The sequence below is a fragment of the Apus apus genome, chromosome 6, assembly GCF_020740795.1.
Source record: "Apus apus isolate bApuApu2 chromosome 6, bApuApu2.pri.cur, whole genome shotgun sequence".
NCBI lineage: Eukaryota > Metazoa > Chordata > Aves > Apodiformes > Apodidae > Apus > Apus apus.
In genome coordinates, this window is record NC_067287.1 from 20,247,875 (window position 1) to 20,265,876 (window position 18,002).

An 18,002-nucleotide genomic window follows, 5' to 3' on the forward strand; every position below is an offset into this window, starting at 1 on the left:
GTTACAGTGACTGAATGCTTTATTTTTAGACATTACAAAGAAAAAAAGCATTAGACAGCTGGCTACAAAAATATTTATTTGTGATCTTTCTCTTCATTTGTGCAGTCCATGTTGCTATTCTGGAGAGATCATGTAGTTCCTTCCACTTCAGCTCTTCTGTCTCGGAGAGAGTTTCGGGAGAAAGTGAAATACTTACAGCTTTATACATGCACATATTAAAAAAAAAAAACAAACAAATCCCACAAAACTAAAAAATGCTTCAGAAAACATGTTTACATCTGCTTGTAAGCTGCTGACCTACATTTGTGTCCCATTTTCCTAGTAACTTATTAACTGGAGATCTGCTGGTAGAGGCTGGGCTGTTCTTTTATCAGTGGGTCGGCACCCTGTGCTTCAGTCAGTCCTGTTGGGAGCAAACCTACAGCTTGAGAGAGACTCCTCCCTAACCTTTCCACTTATAAGAGAAAGGGTCAAGTAGGTTTACCAGATCAGTGAGATGAAAAAGTTTGGTAGTGTGTGTGAACAGGAACTGGAATCAGGGCCGTGATCGGTGGGATTTGGCCTGCAGCTTGTCATGGAAGCTAGCAGGCATGCAAAGGTAGATCAAGACAAACATGACCAGTAACATAGTCTTGGGTGGAAGCCCTTGAGTCCCTTATTGTCCCCAAGCAGACTACTGAGACCAAATTTTCTTCTTTAAAACTGATCTGTATAAAACCATTTCATCATTTCCAAAGCATGAAAAACACTTGAAGTGTTAACAAGCTAGCTTTTTTGCTAGGATAATGTGCTGAATTTGTAGGGTCTTTGCTTCTCAGCTGAAAAACCTTTTTGAAGGTAAAGCATTGCTCTTGCAGAGATGGAGCAGTTTTATACAGCTAATACATGTAGGTGTCAAGACTCCTATTGCATCAAGTGTTACAGATGTAGAGCTATTATTTAGCTTGCTTTTAATATCCATTTTTGATATATTAAGGAAACAATATTTTCTGTCAGAAGGCAGAAAAATGCATGGGAGTGGTGCTGTAGCAGTACAGGAGCTGTGGCAGTACTTGAGTACCAGTGACTGGTATTCCAGATGGGCATCTGGCTGAGGGAGCAAACCTGATAGAGCCCGCATGTAGAGATGCATCAGCTTCTGCTACCACTGGCTTCTAGGACTTTGTCTGCCCTAGATCCTAGTATGTACCTGCACTGAGTAATTTATTGGGTAGCACTTCCTTATTTAAGATGAGCTGTTTCTCATTCCACATCATTAGTTCCAGCAGCACTGCAGGCTACTGCTGACCATGCTTCCTGAGGACCAAGTATTGTAACAGATGCATTTTCTACTGCCAGTATAAGGTTCACTTTGATTTGTTTACTTTTTTAAAATGCAGGATGAGCAGTGCACCTTGTTAGAAAGAATTTCAGATAGCTTCCTAGCTCTGTATTTAAGAAGCAGCAGGACATTGGTGATAGATGTGTGGGTGTCTGGGCTTTTTTTTGGTTGGTTGGTTTTGTTTTATTAAAGCCCTTTAATGAAGTTGGAACACTTTGTAGAAATGCTGAGGTCAAAAACATGTTTGTTTCTTAGGTAAAAACATTAACAAGACGCTTTCAAAACCTTGAAAAAACAGACCACCCCAAAGTACTGATTTTCCAGCAATCTTTTTTCTTGCTTTGGTGAGTGTAAATGCTGTCTAATAATTTGAGCTAAGGAAAGACAAAACCTCACTAATTTAGTAAGCTGAATTCTCTCAAGCTGCTTGGCTTTTATTTTTTAGAAATGCGTGTGGTTCCACAGTATAGTGCTTAGTTTGTATAATTTGATGGGAGGTATGGGACAATGATGCTGGTGTCAGAGTAGTGGCTAATGCATCACTAACAAGAAGAGAGGAAAAAGCACAGGACCTCCCAGGTGAAAGGCAGATGCATATGTGTGCTATTCTGGAGTCACTTCAGGAGGATGGGGAATAGGTCCCCCTGAAAGGGTTGGCTCTGAGCTCCCCTCCACGCTGCCCTCTGAAGGGACATTAGTGATGCTCAGCAGCAGGAGGCTCTTGCTGATTTACCAAGCCATGTGCTAGGCTTATTTCTTGAGCAGGCAGGTTCGTTCCTTTGGAAAGCTTTGTCGTGGGAATTGTGACCCATTTTCCAGCACAGCCAGCAAGTTCTAGTGAAGTAAACTTTCCTGTATTGCTACTGGGTGAGGTTAACTGGGTACAGACCCCTGCCTGTGTTTCAGACATTGTGTCCTGGTGGGTCTTGTGTGGCAGAAGGTGTTGGGAAACTCACGGCCAAAATCAGTGCTGGGATAGGTATACTGAAGTGACTGCCCTACTTATCTACTGAATTGTCCTAGACTGTGAAGGTTCTTCTGCGCTTTTTTTTAATAATTATTATTATTTTATTTTTATTTTTAATTTTTATTAGTAATACAAGTAACTTGTGAATTAAGTAGGTCAAGGATACAAAAATAGCAAACCAAATTCAACAGTTGTTTTTGTGTGTCATGGCAGTAAATCTGTTGAGCATCTGCTTATTTAGATTGTTTCTGTTTAAAACCAGCAAGTAATGTTCAACAAGTTAGACAATTGTAATAAATCCTTGGAACAATCTGGTTTTAGAGGACATAAAGTAGATGATCTGGGAAAATTTGTTCTGCATAGTCTTTAAAAAATGAATCCAGACTCTTCAAAACAGATCTGGGCACTTCTTTAGCATAGACGGAAATTTTTGCTGGTTATAACTGCCTTCCCTGGTATCAGTAAGTATACTTACTAGTTGTAAGTAGTTATACTTACTAGTATAATATATAATTATATAAAGTATCATAATTACACTTATTAGTATATTAATAAGTATGAGATTTGATGGACATAAATATATTAATGTATGTAATCAGAGCATACCGCTGTCCTGGTTTGCCTTCAAACTATTATACTTCAAGTGACTGAAATGCTCTGCACACTTCACATTCATTGTAAATTTCTCAAATTTCTCCATGTAGATGCATCCTGAGCACAGGAAAGGGAGATCAACTCTCATTGTGCACAGGCAAGCAATTAATTCAAATATCTTTGTGGACATGAAAGGCTAAAGCAAAAATGCATATTCTCTGTGTTTATGGGGGCTTTGTAGCCAGTGTGCTGCCTGATGCTTTATGAATTTTTTAATTTGTCAGCACAGGCCGTGCAGGAGCAGTCTCCAGGGTGATTTTGTGAAGATGCTTTGTGCCAGGTTGAGGTACCCTCCCAGAAAATAGATCGTTGGTTACAGGATAGATGGGCTTCTTAAGTTTCAGGCTGTAATAAGACGTTCGTCCTGTCTGTTGGTCCGTAATATGGACCATACTTTTGATTAAAATGAAAGACAAAAGGGAATGTTTCAAGCTGTGAAATGTACAGTAGCTTAGCTTTTCTTTCTTGCACTAATGAAAATTTGTGAGTGGGCTTCCATATTGAAGATAGCCACAAAATAGAGAGCAGCTTCCTATGCTAGAAACACATAATAGAAAAGAGATTTACTTATTTGTGGGAAGATTTTATAGACCTTGTTAGCCATCAAAATGTGCTGCACCTAGATAGAAAAATTCGTTGCTTTAACAAGACTCAGGAGGAACAAGAAGGTTGATGCATAACTAAGAAATGACAGTAATAGGTCAGAAACTGAAATGAATTCAGGCCTTGCTTGCAATCCTCAGAAGAGATTTTGAGGTCAAGGAGCAGACAGGTCACTTGTCTCTGCACGTAGTTTGAAAGTTTTACATTAAAAATTTAAGAAATTTCAGAGAAGTTCTTGACATAAAACATTTAAAACACATTGTATGTGAATGGTAAGACAGCTTATGAGGTCTGATGGGGAAGTCCATCAATTTAAAAATAATTTAAAAATTCTATGCTTATTTTGTTGGCAGTTATTCCCGGGTTTGGGGCCTAATAACATTTCTTGCAGCACGATCCCTCAAAATGGTAGCTTATTTTTAGGTATGTCAGTTTTAAATGCAAGGGTGTAAAACACCCTTTTCCATCTACATCCGAGAACCTCATCATGATTTAGGTTATGTTGAATGAATAATCTTGTCCTTATCCTTTTGTAAAAATAATTGGACATTAGTTCAATACCTTTTATTGCAGATTATATTAGGACAGTACAGTAAAATCAGGGATCAGATATTAAGTTATTATCCTCCCACACCAGTGGGGGGGGAAAAAATATAGCAGACTTTTTTGTTTGTTCAGTCTATTTCTCAACCAGTCAGGAGCCTCTTTCTTAACAGCTCATGGGGTCTGGGTTTGGGAGAGGGGAGAGAGTTGTGAAGCTAGGGGTTTCTTTTTTCCCCTTCTTTTCTTTTTTCCCCAGTATAAATGGAGAAAAGTTTATGCTTTTTAATTTATGGATTCTTGCTGTCTTTTTCTACAAATAATTTTGGTGAAACAAAGTGTGTTTCTAAATAGAGGAGGAACACCTGACAGATCAGCATTGCAAAGTAGTACAATTTTATTACTTCAAAGGGAAAGAATCCAATCCTGCTTTGAACTGGTTAACATTGCTAGCTAACACTGTCAATTACTTTAAGACTGATATTTTTTAAACAGAAAGTTTAGGACAAGCCATTGAACATTTTCTTTATATCTCCTCATTTATTTAAAGAAAACCAATCCTATTTAATTCCATGGACCAAATATTCATTAGCCTTGTTAGCTTGATAAGGGGGTCTTTTCAGCCCTGTTTGGAAAGCCTTAATTCTTTCAGACCTTTTAGCCTGTTTAAAAAACCTGTAATTTCTATTTACCTGGGCTCTGTGGTGGTCTGAGGGTCTTCAAAGCTGCTGAGAAACTGTCAAACATGGATTTGCTAAAGGGCGGCCACCGTGGTCAGTTTAGAAATGGTAGATGACCTGCTGGTCTGGAAACAGAACATTTGTGAGATTTAGGGGAGATGAAGGATTGTTTTGCAAAGGATTTCTTGACGTCTTTGTAGAGAAAAACTTATATCTGAATTTGAAGTGCTATTGTTGTAAAGCATAGGTTTGAGAAAAAATGCAGACCAATGCCTCCCTTCAGTGGGTACAGGACCCACAGGAATGCTGTTGTTGAAGACAACAGCATTAGGCAGATAGAGCGGTGTTTATGGGCCTGCAGATGCAGAGTGCTTTCCCCATGGATGCTCTGCAGTAACCCACATCATCTGAACGGCCTGGCTGTGGGCTTTTGGTTTGGTTTTGGTTTTAAATGCAGCTTTAGTTTGTGAATGAGGAAGCTGCCTATAAAAGGTTCTTTAATTCTGAGTTTAATTCCCTTGTTTATGTTGGGCTTTCATTTCTAGATCCAGAATAGATGAGGCTGCGTTCAGCAAAAAATGCTTGTCTCTTAATTTCTGTGTATTGAGTGCCAGCTTTCTATTCAGCTGTACTGTAATCCATTGAAAAGAGATATTAGTGTGGCAGTCGTTCAGATGTACGTTTTAAAGAGAAGAGCTGGCCATATACTCAGTACTGCTCTCCTTACTCTTTCACAGTAGTTCTTCCCTCTTAATTGCAGTACCTTGTGCAATAAACAGTCCCATTGGTTTCAGGAAGTGCTTGGGGAATTGAATACCACAGTATTAGCAGAAATGGAAAAAATTAATAGTGCTTTTAAGAAGTGCAGCACTTGGCAAAACACTCAGTCTGTGCATGTATCAAACATTAATTCTGTTTACTTATGAATCTATTTAAATTATTACAGAAAGCTATCTGTGAGAATTATCTTACGGATGCTTTTTATGGCATCTGCTGTGACATTTGGGATGCTACTGATTTAAGATCTACTTTAAAATTCTATTTTAACATTGAAAAACAATTTTCATACTGCAAGGTATAGCATGAATTTATCAAGTTTTTGTATGAAAAGTAAAAAAATACCTCTTAAATTTTACCAGTTGCACCAAAGGTGATTACATGGACCTGGCTCATGCATACACCACGTTGGTGGTCAGACCTGCTCAGTATTGCAGGCACATAAAATGTTTCTGTTAAAATTGCATTATTTCCCATGAGTGTTCTACTAGGAATTAATCACGCAAGGAGATATATATATATATTTATTTTTTTAAAAAAGCTTTTTTTCAGAAGTGGAGAAAGACCACAAGAGCATATCAGGAGAGATTTGCTCTTGTGTGGTTTTTTGGGATTTGTTTTTTTAAAAAAACTTTTCCTGTCCCTTCCTCCCAGACATGGCTGGCCAAGATCATCCTGTGTCTTGCAGCTGTTTACCCTTCGCACATCCTCCCTGTGCTTTGCTCTCCTTGTAGACTGGCCCTGGTTCAGGTTGTGTGCCTGTTCCTCCAGTTCATGTGGAAAACATAACCAGCAAAGGAAGGAAAGTTTATATTCTTGTTTAAAAAATACCAAATTGAAGCAGGAAATATGATTAATTTTAGGTAATGAGTATAGCGTCGATATTACAATTCTTTTTTTAAGATCTAGACAAACACTGCTTTGTCTTGGATTTATCTAGGCTGTTCATTAGCAAGACACATCATTTTAAGAAGGTCATTTAGGCAAACCTAGCTGAGCTGGTTAGCTTACATTTAAATGAAGATCAGCTCAGTGTGAACTTCTTGGAATTGCTCCTTGTGAAATTCTTGTAGCTGGGAATTTTTAATCTGCTTTTGACTTTACCAAATTAAATATATATTTGTTATTTTAAATTAGCATGTTTAGGAAACTGCTTTTCTATTGGAGTTACACCATGGCTATCTCATTCCTTCCCTCAGCAGGAGGAAAGCAAAACAAAAGATTAATGATGTGTGCATGTAAAAACTCAACCAAACATGAAACCACACACCCTCAAACAAAAAAAAAAACTCAAATCAAATTTAAACTGGAAGAGGATAGATTTAAGTCAGACATTAAGAAGAAATCCTGTATTGTGAAGGTTGTGTGACCTGGCACAGGTTGCCCAGGGACGCTGTAGATGCATCATCGCTGAGGTTGTGTTCAAGGCCAGGTTGGATGGGGCTTGGAGCAACCTGGTCTAGTGGGAGGTGTCCATGCCCATGTCAGGGCGTTACAACTAGATGATCTTTAAGGTCCCTTCCAACCCTTGCCAGTCTATGATTCAGTGAAATCTTCAGAGGACACTGACTTTGCAAGTGCCCAGGAAATCCATCTGAAACAATCTCTGTTTTTATTTAGTGACTTTTTCTTGATCTTGCTGTTAGTGGTGAAGGCTGAGCTTGAGCTCCTCTGTGGATGCTTGAGGCTGATGAAGAAGTTTTTATTCCACCTACAGCACTTCTCTGCCCTATTTTCACTTATAAGTGTTTCCTTGTAGGGCTTTGTAAAATTAGCTTGAATACTGATGGAGGTCCCGTTTACTGTCTCTTTTAGGCTTGACTCTTGTCTTGCTTTCTTGATTTATCTTCAGGAAATTGTTTGAATTTATTTAATAGAAAAGACTGGAAATTTTTTTTGGGAGGTGAGTTACAGCTTTTTGGTACAAAACGTGGACACAGATGCCAAGGTTTTCAACCCCTTTGTTACATGGCTGGAAGTGTTTTACAACTCCTATGAGACTTTAGTTTGCTTCTTCAGCTACCTTTTTGGTTGCTAGCTAGCAGCAATGGCCAGCACTGGTTTGGTTATGTCCATGTTGAGCTAGAGAGTACAATTATTGCTGCTTCTTTTGTTGCTTTGTACTTTAAGTAATCTACAAGTTGCAGTGTAGCTATATTATGGTATATTTACTTGGAACATGAACAGAGCTTATATGTTTCTGTTTCATGAGCAGAAAGCTGGACTGATTTCTTCTCGAGCCAGTGAAACTGATACCACAAAGCTCTTAACTCTAAAAAGGGAGTTTATACCTGATGCAGAGCCATTGATTTGGTTGATGCTATGGCGCAAGCAGAATCATCACAATCTGCAGCCAATACAGATTGTGACCAAACTTTTACAGAGTATACAAGGATAAAATTGTGGGTTCACTGACATGCTATATGTGTCTTTGGATATATGACATCCCACCTTCCTTGCAAATAGTCACCAAAATTATCCCAGGCCGTAGGATTTGCTTTCATATGGAAATGGTATTAATAGAGCAAGAATTTTTCCTTGGGAAAGCAAAGTGGTCTAGTATCACCCATCTTTATTTACCACATGATATTGTTGTAACCACTGTAGTATTACTTAGGACTTCATTCTCTTTAATCCACTGTGCTGTCTTAAACATAACAGAAACAGCAGTTGTAGCTCACAACAGTACTTAAAATGAGGCTTGCATGTAGATGAGAATTCTGTGATTTTTAAGAGCTTGTGGTCATTCAGCTGGATGAACATGAAATTACTTCATAACTACTGGGTGTGTTGTTTTGGTCCCTGCTGGAAAATTAACTCCTAGGAAATTGAAGCCTTTTACGTGAAATCAAGCGTTACGTAATTCAAAGATGGTAGAAGTTCATACTGTTTATATATGAATTTGTTCCTTATACAGACTTGGTAGCTTTCATGGGAATTCCAGAGTTGGACTCATAGTTACAAATAATTGAGTTTTTAATGGGTGGCATGGTCTTCTTTGAATGTATGTAATCCAAACCATTCGTCTCTAAAATATGTTGGAGTCACCCAGTTTGTAAACTGGATTAATTTAGGGATTGGTGTTTGGATCAGAGACAGCTTCATATTTTAGCAGAAGTATTTGGAGAAAGAGCGAAGTCGCCGAGGCATAGCTTAACAATGTTTGAACTTCATAGTGTAGCAAACTGACTGGGCAGCTTGAGTGCTTGCTGCCTTTAAGGACTTTGTTAGAATTTCTGCTTTGCTAAAGGAGTCATGAGACGGGAGCTAGCTACTCAGGAAACTGGTTTATGAAAAAGGCTATGTTTGGAGGATATTGTTATGTGCTCCTCATCTCTGCATGCTGTCCTGCTTTTTTCATTATTTGGTGCTTCTCTAGAAGGCATTTTTTCTTTTTTTTTAATTTTCTTTTTTTTTCTTTTTTTTAATGACATGAAAGAAAATGCTCCATTTCATGTGCTCCACAGAGTTTGTTTCATCTTTCAAAGTGATGTTACTAATTTTGCAATGTGATCACCTGTATGAGCTTGCTTTTGAGCTGCAAGGCTAAGTATTGTTTTTGTTGGCAGGGTTATACCGTTTGCATATTTACCGCGTGTTATTGATTGATAACAGCAATTAAGTAAATAACAGAAGGATTTAACTTGTTTTCTTTTTTCACTCCTCTGTTTCTCATAGGTTCATTGCCAAACCATGTGCCTTAGGCCTTAAAGTCCAAGCCAATGGACCGCAGAAAGCTCAACCTAATGCTATACTGGAAAAAGTTTTCACAGCTATTACAAAGGTAGAGTATTTAACTAAAATATTTACCTTATAAAGTGGGCTATGACACTACAGTCTACCTCTGAACAAAACAAAGCTAACTGCTAAATGTAGTGCTGCATTTTTACAGCTAAGATCAGAACATGCAAATGTCCAGGTTGTCATTGGTGTGCCAGCTTGAGCAGTTGTGCATCTTTCTGTGATATCTCCTGTAAGCTTTTAATTTAAAAAAAAAAAAAAAAAAAAAAAGTTGTTGCAGAAACACTAATGCTTTGTAGGTAACTTGTGGTCACCTACTTTTTTTTGCTTCCTATCTTTTAGAAATTTCTTTCAGAATTTTATTTTTTAAGGGATTGGTGAGCCAGTAAGATTGGCTTTCCTGTGTTTTCCATGAAACTTCAAAGCTACCCTTTGGGAACAACTGTGAGTGCAGGACACTGGTGGCCTTCTGGTGTCCTAGCCCTTTGTGTTGTGATGGATATCTTTTGAAGGTGGGGCAGGGGATGGAGGAAGCTAGAAAAGTGGGGGAACTGACTGAAAAGTGTTTTAAAGCTTTCAGGATTTTTTGGTAGAAAACAAGTTTTTCCCCCACAACCTGTGTCTGTCTCTATACCTCTTACTGTATAACACCTCAACTAAACGTCTGTGTCATCCTGTCTATGCCTTGGAAGCATCCTGAGCTTTCCTGTAGCAGTAAACAGTGTTCAGGTGTCTTTTAGCATCTCCTGAAGACCTTAGTGGTCAGCCACTTTGTAGTGCAAAGGCCTGTGGAGTCCTGAATGATGAGGCAACTATGCTGCAGGAACTTGGCTGCAGCTGGGCACACTACAACAAAGGCATCAGCCTAAACTTCAAAGACTATTAGAGCCACAGAAGACAAAATTGGGTTCAGTGTCAGGGACAGAGAAATGTGCCATGGATTTATCTCGCTTGTATGTCTTACCATATCCTGCGATAACCATGGCACTTTGTGTGGTTTTTGTCTTGTTTGCAGAGAGGGAATTGCACATACCTTGTTTCTAAAAGCTGCAGCACATGAGCTCTTGTCCAGACTCAGCTGGAGGAAGACTAGGATTTATTTTTTCTTTTCTTTTTTTCCTAATTTTTCCTTGCAGAATCTGCTAGTCTGATGTAGGGCCTGTGTGGTCTTAACTAGTTCCTGTGAGTCAAGGTAGGAGCTGGCATGCAGGGGTCCCAGCACTCAGTGTATGGGGATGAGCGGGAAGAACTCCAAAGGAAAGTATCTACTTTTCTGTTTGGTAGGGCTGCCTGGTATTTGCTTGCAAATAAACTGTTCAGTTTAGCTACCTGCCATCTTCTGAGCCACATGCAGCAGTTCTCTGTAGTTGGCTCCCAAAAGCTGCATCAATCATTTGGTTTTTCTAAAGTTATGGATAATGGCTTTTCTTCCATTGAAAAACTGGTGGCTACTTTTGTTGACTCCTCTTTTTTCTTTGGTTTGGTTTGGGTTTGGTTTGGTTTGGTTTTGAGATGGATAGCAAATACTTCACCCTTCTCTAGTCTCTTCCATTTCCTTCTCTTTTCTCTCTGTCCTTCCCCGGAGGCTGATAGATGAAACTTCAGCCTGATGAAAGCTTTGCTATTTTACCTCTTGCAATGTATAAAAAAGTCTTTGTAGTGGCATCTGTTGTATCTTATTTAATGTATGTAACTGTCTTGCAGAAATAAAGCTAAAGCTCTGGAAGACAGATTGTCCAAAGGCTTTTTTTGTTTACTTAAAAACAAATGTGATTGGCGTAAATGTATAAATAGTCCTCATGCAGTCCTATACATGCAGGATTGCTGCATGATTGGACATGTGGCCTGTAGTGCCCTTCTCCATATACTAGTAAAATGAAGGACAGACTAATTTTCTTTTGCCTCACCTCTGCACCACTATAATGGAATGAGAGTTCCACATTTGCTACTTTGGAGAAAAATTGTGTGTAGCTAATTTTACAGAAAAAAAAATTCTCTCCCTTGTCATCAAGGTGATTTTCCTTTTGAAGTTGTCACTTTGTTTAATGACCTCATTTTTTTAACATAAACACGGGACATATCTTCTTTCCATGTCAAACAATCTTTAGTAATGCAATGGTCGACAGGACAAAGACCCTGATGCAGGAGGATGGAACAGGCATAGCATGTGGCAGGCAAAGGGGTGCTGTCAGCCCTGCTGCTTGAGAAATGTGTGGCATTTTATTCCTACTTGCCATTTTCCAAGTTTCAAGCAAGTTTTCCTCTCATTGTTTCCTTAGGTTTCTTGTTAGTAATAACCTGAATGCATTATTACAGAATATGTCTTTCTAGAGTCATAACAGTCACTGTAAATGTATTTTGAGGTGGATTGGCCAGCAGAGATTTCTGTAGAAGTAATTTTATTTCTGTCCATGTATCTGACAGGCAGCCTCTAAGACACAGAGAGGCTCTTATAGTTATCCTAAATTGAATGTTGAGTTACTGCAGTTGGAAAAGAAATAATTTTTATCCTTCTCTGTTCTGTAGCAGCCAGATGAGAAGAGGCTGGAGGGCCTCTCCAAGCAGCTGGACTGGGATGTACGCAGCATTCAACGTTGGTTTCGACAAAGACGCAACCAGGAAAAGCCTAGCACTCTTACGAAATTCTGTGAGAGCATGTAAGGATGCACTTTCCCTTCTTGAGTCTTCTTGAGCCTGTCCTCATCTCTTTTCCCCTCTGTTCTTCAGGGATATTTTTGTAGACGGGTAGAAAGTGATACAAATTAGTAGAATAGAATTTCTTGAATGAGAAAAATAATGTTCTTTCTCCTGAAGGAGACAGATTGTACTTTTCATGTATTTTCGAGGGTGAAAATCTTTAGGGATCAAGTGGTTGTAATTCTGTACTGTCAGGGTGCCAGACTGATCCTTTGAGACAAATAGTCTGGTGTTAGGGTAGCAAGCTGTCTTTACAATACAATATTTTGATATACAGTCTGTCAGAGATCGGAGATTGAGGAGCAAAAATAAAAGCCAATTGGGTCTTGTCCCCTTTACAAGCCCATTAGGTTGGATACATTAATCTCTGAAAAGCTAAAGGCTCCTACACTTTTTTTGGGAGGTTATTTTTCACCTGCTGGGATTTATTTCCAAGGAATCTTACCCAGCACCCAGCTGTTCTTCAAACTGGCTATCTACATAAAGGTTGTTTTTCTAATTAGACTCCATTGTTTTTAGTATCTGAGTTACATTTCCATGCCAGCTGGATTTATTGTAATAATACTTAATCTGCATTGAAAGAGCATGGAAAATTATATCTACTTAAAATATTTACATGTTTTTTCTTGAAGGAGGACTGATAGACATTGGATTCAGAAAAAAACACAAAGAACAACACTAATTTATTTGAAAGACTCATTGATTCCAAGACGCAACCCACTAGCACTGCTGGATGTAGTTCCATTGTTGTGGAAGGTCATGCATTTAAGGCAAATTTTACATGCTCCAAATTAAGAGACTTGGCAAATATTGCCAAGTATTGACTTTATTACAGCCTGGTGGTTAAGTAGTTGTGTTACTGCTGGCTTAAAACTCTAGTTACACTTTTTGTTAGCTGGGAAAGAAGTGTTAATAGAAATATTAGAAGAAATAGAGGGAGCCTATTTAAGTTAGAAAACATATCTTAGTTAATCTTGTTAACCAAGTTTGGTTTTTGACCTAGTAATTCTCAAATGATTTCTTAAGACACTGCAAATAGAGAGGTCTCAAAAACACAGCAGACCAACCAGAGAGAGAAGGATGTGTGTTTATAAGAAAATCCCCACAACTTTCCTAAGTATGTTTCATACTTTTTTCCTTTTGTTTTCTAAGTATTTTTCTTAAACTTTATTTTCCTGTGGCCGCATACAGGAAGGTTCATAATATTATCCCTGATAATTAATGTATTAAGGCTTTTTTTTCTAAAGTCAAACCACAGATGAAATGTTATAAATCTGATACTTACCTTCAGTTAAGAATTGAATAGAAGATAAATTAGACAACTTACTGTTAAGCATGTTGTCTCTGTAACTCAAAGAATTAGAGTCCTTTAATTTTAGAAGAATAAATATTACTGCCCTTTAATAAACAGAGGAACTTAGCTGTAAGAATGCTTTAACCTTTCTTTGGTATCTACAGCTAAAATCCACCCTACTTAATATTTAATAAAGTCAGGCAGGGTAAGATTATAGATAAACCTAATCATCCTGCTGCCAGCAGCTGGTGGTCTTAGAGTTACTAGTTTTTCAGATCACTGAAGAACAACCTTTTTTCTACAAGAGTTGTAGCTGGTGATGTATACACTTGTCTGCTTAACTTGCAGGAAAGGCTGTGGAATCTTGGGGAAAAAAGTAAAATTTTATTACTGTTAGAGTTAGCATATTTGGGCTGTATATTTGGCTGCTTCTGTAACTCAGGTGAAAGACTTCACTGTCTTGTATTAGTGCTTGCACATTTAGGCTTACCTCAACTTAGAAAAAACTTAAATATACCAGGAGACACAGGCATAGGTGCTGAACTTGCACCTTTGTGGCATATGTTATGGTAAGTGTATGCAGATGAGAGCTGTAAATGCAAACTGGAAGGTAAGTTCTAGCAGTAATGAATATCATTAACTTATGCTGACAGAATTAATCACCAGCTTCATTTAGAGAGAGCCGCTGAACATCATTGCAGTATGTGCACTTAATAGTAACAATAATACTTGTCAAAGAATAAGCAAGGTGGCATAAATAATAGTAAGTGTATAGTTCAGATTCTCTCTGCTTGTGGTTTGCAGAAGGTGCAGCAGGAGTTGCCTCTCCATCTCCATACCTACATGCTGCTGTGAGAATGTGGTGTTACCTAACCATGGTGTTCATTGTCCTGATACCAATTCCAGTGGTGCCATGTGTGCCACCAGCTGCCCTATCACATAGGCTGGGTGGATTTGTTGGCAGGTGGTCAGAATAGCACTGAGAAGCCAGGAACCCTCTTAGGCCCCTCAGTATGGGTGTTAAATGGTTGTCTAGTTAAATCTATCAGGGCACTAAGCATGGTGCTTTGCTTTAGTGTGTTTGGAGCAAAGAAACCCTTCTGTCTGAGGTCTGTAGTCTTTTCGCAGCTATGGAGTTAATGGAGTGTCTTTCTGGCTGAAGACTCCATGTGTGACAGCTGCTTCACAGCTCTGAGCTTTGTAAAGCACGTATTCCTGTGACAGTCTTGGGAATGGGAGCACTTGAAGTCTTCAGTAACTGGGGCTGGTTTCATAGCCCTGACAGAGAATGAAATGTGCCCTTATGTAATAAGCAGGCACAGAGCGAGCGAAATTACAAGGATCCCCACCTACACCTTCAACTGTTGAGCTGCTGTTTTCCTTCCAGAGAGACTTCAGTTTTGCTGGCAAGTGTATTGACTGACTGTGACTTGGGAAGACAAGTGACAGAACCCACAGCAGATGTGGAGCTGCTTAAAAAGAGCTCCAACTCTTCTTACATGACGGGAATTCCACTTACTGCTAGAAAAAGTGTTCCTTGGGCCCACAGTGGCTTTTCCATGATGCAGTGGAGAAGGCAGCTGTGCCAGAAGGGCTGTGGGCTGTTTCTGATTGCCTTATCTTTCTTGCCAAATGAATAGTGTGGGTACTATCTAAGGTAGAAGAGCTTCAATAGGCAAGAGGCCAAGTGCAACTTAATAAACAAGCTTGACTGTGATGAATGATGCTTAAGATCCAGGCCCACACAGACTAAACCAGTAACTTAATTATTAGATTCTTCTTGTCCCAGATTTTTCATTTTCTCTACCCCTTCTCTGCTTAGGATTTCAGATATTATGGTGGTGAGTACCTATACAAAAGATGAAATAGATAATTTTACCAGGTGATGCTTTGTGATCTGGTATTACTAAAAAAGACGGTAATAAATGTGGTGCTGGGGATTATGGGTTGTTCCTCAAGGATTTGGTGATTCTGACAGAAAACTTGGAATTAACAGCAGACTATTTATAGTAATTAAGAAAGGCATCCACCCAGTATAACCTTAGGTTATAATACTGAGCCCTTAGCTTACTATATTAGATGCAGGGGAGAGTCTGTCCATAGCTTTTCTTTCTTTTGTGGGAATTAGACAGGAATTAGGAATTAAGTAGTTTTGCTGCTTTCTTCAACTTGAAAGATCCAAAGTGCATAAGGGAGAAGAAAAAGTGGTGAATTTAGTGTGCAAAGTGGACTTCTCTACTGCCATGCATTTCTGTTGTTTTTTATGTCTTTGTCTTGGTGGCACAGCCTAACATCAAGGAAAGATAAGCTTTCTCCTGAACAAGAGTAGGGCAAGGACCTCATGCTCTACTCTGAGTATGCAGCGCATGAAAGAGAAAGTGGATTACCTGGGATCTTTCCTGAAGCTTGTGTGGTTTCTGTTATTCATGGACAGTATTTGTCTTACTTCACAAGACTAAAAGTTGTTTCTGCAGAGGACCATAATCCATTTTTAGGCAGGTGGTATAAATTGGATCAAATGTTCTAATGACTCTGCTGGAGCACAGGTCTACCACAGAGATGCATTTTTAAAAAAAAGTTGACCACAAAAATGCCTTAAGGAATGAATGTTGCATCTGAATATAGTGGCATGAAAATTATAGGCCTGGAATAAGCTAGTGGGGAAAGGGCTTTCAAGGTAAGCTGGGGACCACTGGGAAGATGGTGACTTTGCTGATTGCCAAACAGAATACAGGATCCGAGAATGTCTTTGTTAGTATCTGCCGTGTCAGAAAGCCAATGTAGTAGTGCTTCCCAAACCACTTCGAGTTTCTTCCTGGTTTCAGTGTATTGTACTGCTGCTGACATGTCTGCTTTTCTCAAAGATTAAATAGCATAGAGAGATCAAGCATCCTGTCGTCCTCCCTTGTTTTCTAGAGGAAAGGGAAAGAATCTGTGTTGCCCTAAGTTATTAGCCTGGGACTTTCGAATGTCAGCAGACTGATGTCTTTCCTACAGCTCTGTACATTTAAGCAAGCTGCTTGTTAGAGACGTTTACATGGTTTCCAAGGAGTAGCTGGCAGAAACATATGACTAAGAGTTTTTTTCAATTTATGCAACAGCCTACACACAAAAAAATGGAAATGTACATGCAAAAAATTTTTCTTCCTCATTCTTCTCTAGAAGAAGCTTGGGTACTAAAGTATCTGTAAGTGAGGTGTCTTAGTTTTGATGTAGGGGAGAGAAGTGTCTGTCTCATCTCCAAGCCAGAACAAATTCTTTTGCCTAAGGAACTGGATCTGCTTATACATGTTGCTTTTGGAGAGATTTTATATATCTGTGTATGTATGTGCGTAGCTAGAGACAGATATATACAGAATATTTTTTTTTTTGCTTATCATACACATTTGTATGAGAATTTTATGGGCAATTTGCAGCTTCCTGGCCATATTGCTTTTCTTGACTAGCAGACTAATTCTCTGCTACAAAATAAAACTGGAAAAATATCTATGCAAGGGAAATAAATTGAGACAGCTGCTTGGTTTTTGAAATTCTGAACTGTGCTGGTACAAATCTTAACAAAGCACAAAAGAATTCATCAGTCTGTGCTTTGTGTGTAGCAGTAAAGCACTAGAAAATAAATAGGCATCAAAAAGTGTCTAGCTCTGAATTTTTTATAGCCCCAGGCTCTCCTAAGTCAGCTTCTGAAACACTGCCAAATACAAAATCTTTGAGGTGCAAGCAGAAATATGTGGTAAGTGGTATTATGGGTCCATTTAATGCCGATTTGTGAATACAGGCTTTCAGCTACCTCAGTGCTACATGCAACAGAGGACTAACTAGTCTTTCACAACCAGAAAAAAGAACAAGGGGCTGGGTCTGTAAAGCTGTGCTGCATGCTCTGGGATAAGTGTGACAGTTACTGTTCAATGGCTGTAGAATTACCAGATCTCCCTTGTTTTTCTCTCGTGTTTTCTGTGGGGCAGGAATGGCTGTTCTTCCTCACTCCCTTACAGGTATGAGGAATAACCTCTCACTTGCTGTTCTGATCTTCAGGAGATCTAAAGCACTGGTAGCTCAACCAGCTGCTTGATGAAAGGGAAACTGCACACCCGGCAAGTGTGCTGATAAAAAGTTAGAGGTTTTCCTTGCTATTGTAATTCTGGGTTGTTGTGGGGTTTTTTTAATGGCCAGATACTTATCTCTGCTGCTTCTTCTCCTTGTAAATTCCTGCAGTGGGCAGTGTCATGTCATGGGCTGCATGCTGCATCTGGCTCCTTCTGGGACAGGTGCTTCTGTTGACATAATCACAGAACAGCAGTCTCACCTGAAATCATCAAGGAAAATCCAAAATTTCTGAAAGTCACTGTTAAATAGCAGCAGATTCTACAATGAGACATATAACTGAAAGTCTACGTAATTACTGTGGTTTCTTTCTTCTGAAACACTTCGTACTAAAACAGTTAATAGAACTGGTAAATATTTATACAGGGGTTTTCATGTAGAGGGGAGAAGGGAAGGGAATTGCTTCAGCCACCTGGACCTTTATGGTGTGACAGGGTGGGAGGACATGATGTGGTGAAGAAGGTCATAGTGTGCAATGCGGTTCTCTGAGCACTTCTCTTCCTGCTGCCAGCCCTAAATGAGGGCTTAGGTTAACATCAGCTGTGATAATGAATGCTTTCTGGCTGAACAGCTTCTCCTGTGGCTGTGTTTACACCCTTCATGTAATTCTTCCTATCAATATTT

The 18,002-nt window shown here is 39.1% G+C and overlaps 1 protein-coding gene across 3 annotated transcripts in view; it reads left to right on the forward strand.

The window, feature by feature from the left end:
* CERS6 (ceramide synthase 6) overlaps positions 1-18,002 on the forward strand; it is a 103,095-nt gene that overhangs the window by 22,675 nt on the left and 62,418 nt on the right. For all 3 annotated transcript variants that reach the window (XM_051624009.1, XM_051624011.1, XM_051624010.1), the window contains exons 2-3: positions 9,221-9,326; positions 11,810-11,940. In XM_051624009.1, coding sequence (XP_051479969.1) covers positions 9,221-9,326; positions 11,810-11,940 — 237 coding nt within the window. The remainder of the gene's footprint in view (positions 1-9,220; positions 9,327-11,809; positions 11,941-18,002) is intronic.